The following is a 5,798-nucleotide window of genomic DNA, read 5'->3' on the forward strand; positions in this document are numbered from 1 at the left end:
TGACATACTAGCCAAGAACTAGATGAAGAAACAGTTTTGTTCTTTTTTAATACTGCCACAGTCCAACTGGAGGTCATAAGACACTAACCCACACAGAAGGCACCCTGGCCCTTTCTGAGACATTATCCCAGACCAATGCACATGAGTGGTACTGCTTCCAGTACAGATGCTGGGGCTGCACCTGGTGCTCCTCAGTGGGGCTGGGCTGGGTTACAGAATTCCATGATGGTTTCTTTCCTTTGAGCCTGCACTGGAGGCTACAATGCCTCCATTCTGTGGACTCTGCCCAGTGTGGAAGGACAAGGCTCAGTGCTCTCCAGAGTGCTTCCCTGAGGAAGCTCAAAGCCATGCTCCTTGTCTCTGGAACTGGCTGAGGACACTCTCTGTCCTTCCTTACTGCTAACTATAAAGCACAGCACAGAAAGCAATTCAAAATCCGGCCAAAAAGAGGAAGAAAGAGAAGCGTAAATTAGCATATCTTTCTGTGGATTAAATTGGGTAAGCCCCTTTTGAGGATGAGGGCAAAAGAGAAGTGAAAGAGTAACATTGTAATAATAATATTTTTAAAGTGCTTATTCATGAAGGCTTTTGTCGAAATGCACAGAAATGCTGCTCTTAGCCTGAGGAAGATTGTAAAGGAACAGACTGACATTCCCAAAGCTTCTCTCCTTACTGTAGTTAAATTTAACTCTCTTGGAACAGAAGAATTTAGGTTAGGAGGAGGATCTGGAGGCATCTGGTCCCTTGCTCATTGCAAAACTACTTTCAAAGCCAGGTCAGTCTGCTCCACTTCCTGTCCTGTTGAAGTACAGAGACTGAACCTCTTTCCTGGGCAGCCCATTCCAGCGTTCCCCCACTTTTCCTGTAGGAAATTTAGGCCAGTGTGGTGCTATGGCCTTCAGGGTTTTCAGACTCAGACCAGCAGGTTTCCATTGTCATTGTTTTCCATAAGGTGCACAGTGCGAAGTGCAAATCTAATTACGGCCCAAGTACTAGGCTAGTGCAGTGGGTTTGTTTGCTTAACAAGGATTTCTGATAAAGGTTCCCTGACAGCTCTGGCAGCAATATGCAATTACCTGGGCTCAAGCTTTACCACCCTCTGCAGTGGGTGCCAGGGCTGGAATGTACTGTGCCATAACATGCCACCCTCCACCAGCCCAGCTCCTGACCCAGTGGCTATACCAGCACTCTGGCTGCGCATTGCACGGCCCACTGCAAAGCAATCTGGCTAGAGGCTGCAGTGTCAAATACTACTGTAGAATTTTAGCATGCCTCAAAGAAGGAAGTTGGGATGCAGCTTTTTTGAAACACCTCAATTTTTTTTCTTCTCCCTCCTTACAGATAAGAAACAGGACAGTTGGACTGATTAAAATTAGTTATATTCTAGTTAATGGGATTAGGAATGAATATGGCCAGAAGCCCTACTTCTACAGGGGAGAAGAGCACTAAGGGGCAAAATGTGCTACCCCAATCACCCTGTGCTGAGTGAGGGCCAGATAACTGGGAGCATCCTGTGTCCCAGCTTTGCAAGATCTTTAACCACAGCATCCAGCAGAAAAATCACAGAGACGTGAACAGGTGCTCAAATGCCTCTTGTGGCTTTGCCGCTAAGGCAGATACTGTTTCAACTAAGATTTCTTGTCCTGAGCTTTATTTTTGAAGGCTTTACTTTTACTTCAGCTCTTATCTGGCTGCTGTGAATGCAAACAGGCAGACCTAGACATGCAAGTTAAATGTGCTGCCTTATGTAGGGATGATTATTATGAATTTTCTGTAATACATTTTTCTAGATATCCTCCGTGGATTTTTAAACAAGAGGATATGAATATTTCAGGTGCAGCCATTGTACTTCAAGATTAGATAATTTCTGATACCTATTAATACCTTCCCCATCCCCAATGCAGGTTAAGGATTTTACATTCCTTACATTCAATGAAGACTCTTGCAGAAGTGTACTACAGCAAATGACATGTTTCATACCTGCCTGTGAGAACTAAGAAGTGTTCACTGCAGCTCACCTCTTTTCTGTTTGTTGTACAGCACTTCTCCACTGACAGTGGTTCAGCTCCTGATGGAGGAGCAAAACGTTCCCAGTGAGGTGCCAGCAGCCCTAAAGCGCCTGGCCAAATACATAGTGCGTGGTTTCTATGGTGTGGAGTGTTCCCTGGCCCTGGATGTACTGATCCGCTACCCCTGCGTGAAAGAGGATGACTTGTTACAGCTGCTCAAGTATGAGCATAAGCAACTGCGCACTGTCCTCAACACGCTCAAGGCAGACAAGCTGGTGAAGCTGCGGATGCGAGTCGAAACGGGGCCTAACGGGAAGAGCACGAGGCACAATTACTATTACATTAATTACAAGGTGCTGGTGGATGTGGTAAAATACAAACTGGATCACGTACGTCGGAAAATAGAAGCGGATGAGCGGGATTCAACTACCAGATCCTCTTTTAAGTGTCCATCTTGCTCTAGCTCTTACACGGACCTTGAAGTCAATCAGCTCTTTGATGCATTTACAGGTGTGTTACTTAACATTGCTTATTTGCTGTTATCTTAAAGAATAACCCTGATAGCACAAAATTGTTTCCTAAGCGAACTTTGCAATAAAAGCATGTTTGTTAGGATATGCTTCTTGTTTGCTGGTGGACAAGGGTCTGGGACAGGGGATGCTTGGAGGTGAGGGTAAGAGAAATGCTGCCTCTGTAGAACAGGCCACGCAGAAGGAAGAATAATCTTGAACATATGAGCTGGCATTGGGAATCAGATTCCAGGCCTCAGCTTTGCTTTGAACTTGGTTAAGTAATCTTAACTCAACCAAGTCTTGTGAGTCTCACTTCCTCATGTGGAAATAGGAACACAGTACTCGCTCTACTGTGTTTTGAATCTCTTAGTTAATCCATTTGTGTGGTCAGCTCTTCTGACAGAAGAGTTGGACAAGATGGGTAAAACTGTTTGCAGTCACCTCCTGTAATAAGCATCTTGCAGCTCAGTAGTACCAGAGCTGTTCTGTCACTCCTGGGCTGGGAAGATCAGGCTCTCCCAGATCAACATGACACATCCACAGCAGAAGTGGTGTCAGAGCCTGTGGATGTTTCTTGTTTCAAAATGAGCCAAAATAGCATCACAGTGCAATACACTACTGAGAGCACAGCTACTGTGCTGACATCTGGGTCATGGGATCTGCAAAGGATGCCAGAGCCAGGCAGAATGAACTTTATACGTCTAACTTGAAATGCTAATGGTGAAATTTGTGTTCTGCCAGTTTGCAAAATCATCCCTTTCTTCTAAATGGAGGGACTCTGTCGAGTTACTGAAATGCAAACATTGAGGCTGGTGATGTATTTTCACAGAACAAGCTTGAAGTTTTGTTTGTTTTCCTGAAGACATAAATATAGGATTTTAGCATATGCCTTGACTGACTCTGGAACAACTAAAACCAGATGCTACTTATGCTTGAAAAGATGTATTTTTTTCTTACATTAAGAACTGAGAAGATGAGATAGAAGAAAATAATAAATTGATGATAGTACATGTCCATCCAGTTTAAATTTCTCTCCTGAGACATTTCTCACTTGCATAGCAAGTGTGTAATACCAGTCTGTCTCAAGTTTGCCTGTAGAACTGAGTTCCCCTTGTTAATGTGAACAAATAGATAAAGCAGAATGTCTTGGTAACCGTCCAGGCTGCAGACTGCTTAACAAGGTGCTGCTGATCTTTCTGCATTCTATGAATGAAAACGCCCCCTTTGGCAAATGTTGCAGAGACCTTCCGCTGCACTTACTGCAACACTGAAGTAGAGGAAGATGGCTCAGCATTCCCAAAGCACGACGCTCGAACCTTGCTGGCGAAGTTCAACGAGCAGATCGAGCCTGTCTTTGTGCTGCTGCGTGAGACTGAAGATATTGTGCTGCCCTATGACCTGCTGGAGCCTCAGCCAACAGAAATACCAGAATTATCAGAAAGGTATAAACATAACCCTAGAACTTCTGATCAATTCAAATCCCCCCAACTACTTTCCAGGTGTAAAATCTTTGAAATACTGAACTTGCAGCCTACTATGCATTCCATTCTGCTTTGTTCAGTACAGTCTGCTGTTTAATGAAGAAGTCTGTAGTATCTAAGACATCCTAAATTATTGCTATGCCTTTTTAGTTTTTTGATACATTTTTTAGAGTAATTTATTTCCCAGATTACTCCTTCAGCTAATGCTCATAGCCCTTTCTGTGAGAAAGTAATATTTCTCTATCAGTGTGCTTCATCCAGAGATGCACTACTGAAGAGACCTTGCAAAAATCAATGGTTTACCTCTGAGATGAGGTAAAATGAAATGTAAAGTATTTGAATATAGAAGATAGTTGAAGATAGTCTGTTGACAAAGCATGGTTTTGGAGTTTGTTTTGGGTTGTTGTTCAGTTTTATTTGAATGGGAACTGGGGGGTGGGGGGGTGGGGGGTGGTTCTTGCCTGAATTCTACCTCTTTAAAACATGACACTTCATTCAGCTTTGATCCAAAGTTGGGCTCAAGTGTGCTGGAATCCTGCAGCCGCCCTGAAAAATGGGCACACAGAAGTTCCTCTTTTGGCCTTACATACACCCAAAACTTAACTATTGATGTCCAAGACTCAAAGCGCAAGAAGAAAAAAAGAGAAAAAACAACTGAAAAGCAACCTCTCTGGTTGTCACAGAGCACCGTGGAAGGAGCAGCAACAGCCACCAACAATAGCGCTGGTAAGTTTAATGCATTAGCAAATAAATTCAGCAGCCTTAGTGCATTTAAAATACAGCTTTGCCATTGAAAATGTAGTGAGCTTGGTTTAGAAGATAATGTATCAATTCTGTGTTAGTGGTTATCAGATCTTAGTTTCCAAAATCTAGTTTTCAGACTGATTGAGTAATATTCCTAAAGCTATTCAGGTAGCAGGTCCTGAAACTTCTGGCTTTAGCCATGCAGTAATGTTAGTGGTAATCTTTACAGTGGAAAGCTCTTGGAAATGTCTGTACTTTCAAGAGAATTCTAGTGTGGGTAAAAAAGATCCAGAGCAGAAAAAATCACCTATGTAGGATGCCTGTGGTAACTGTAAACTATTGATCCCTCTAACACTCAGTATTATGTATTAGGAGTAAATGCTTCTGAAGAAACTGAAGAAAGTGTTAAAGAAACTGTCACTGATAATGAAATCATCAAGACTCTTCTGATCCATGAATCCAAGTCATCATCTAGCACAGACCAGGCTCCTGTTGTCAAAAGCAAACTACATAGATCATGCAGTGATAACAGTGAGTCTGAAGAGGATGCCAAGCACTCAAGAGGAGCAGGAATGAAAGTAGCAGGCAGCAACTTTGAGCAAGAGGAGGAACAAGAATCTCTGGGTCCTATTTTAATGGTAGCTGGTCAGCCCTGTTCATATCGTGAAGTTAGTGAAAATCCACAGCTTGTGTCTCTCATGACAGATGAAGAGAGAGATGCTTATATAAAAGTAGGACAAGAAATGTTCCAGTCTGTCTTTGAGTAACTACTACTGTAGGGATATGCAACCTTGTATAGAATGGATGAAGGCTTCTAACTTACGTTCTTCAAAGTTAACCCTTCAGTGGTAAAGTTTTGTTTGAACTTGCTCTTAAGCAAGATGGTAATCCTGTAGTAGGTAACTACAGTTCAAATATTATCATTGGAGCCACAGCAAGTGTTTTCTGTTGTAATGCTTAGACTTTGTGGATGATGTCATTAGTTTTGGAGCATGAATCATTTCAGGATACATTTGGATCTGATTAAAATAACATCTGAAAAGCAGTGATGC

At 42.6% G+C, this 5,798-nt stretch overlaps 1 protein-coding gene across 1 annotated transcript; it reads left to right on the forward strand.

The window, feature by feature from the left end:
• Positions 1-2,056: 2,056 nt before the first annotated feature.
• LOC309573074 (general transcription factor IIE subunit 1-like) lies at positions 2,057-5,513 on the forward strand (the record flags this gene model as incomplete). Its single annotated transcript, XM_082281739.1, has 4 exons — positions 2,057-2,519; positions 3,762-3,963; positions 4,502-4,728; positions 5,119-5,513. Exons 1-4 carry the CDS (start codon positions 2,072-2,074, stop codon positions 5,511-5,513), a joined length of 1,272 nt encoding a protein of 423 aa, XP_082137865.1. The 5' UTR covers positions 2,057-2,071.
• Between the last annotated feature and the right edge of the window lie 285 nt (positions 5,514-5,798).

The sequence above is a fragment of the Coloeus monedula genome (assembly GCF_965178545.1).
Source record: "Coloeus monedula genome assembly, chromosome: 5".
Lineage (NCBI taxonomy): Eukaryota > Metazoa > Chordata > Aves > Passeriformes > Corvidae > Coloeus > Coloeus monedula.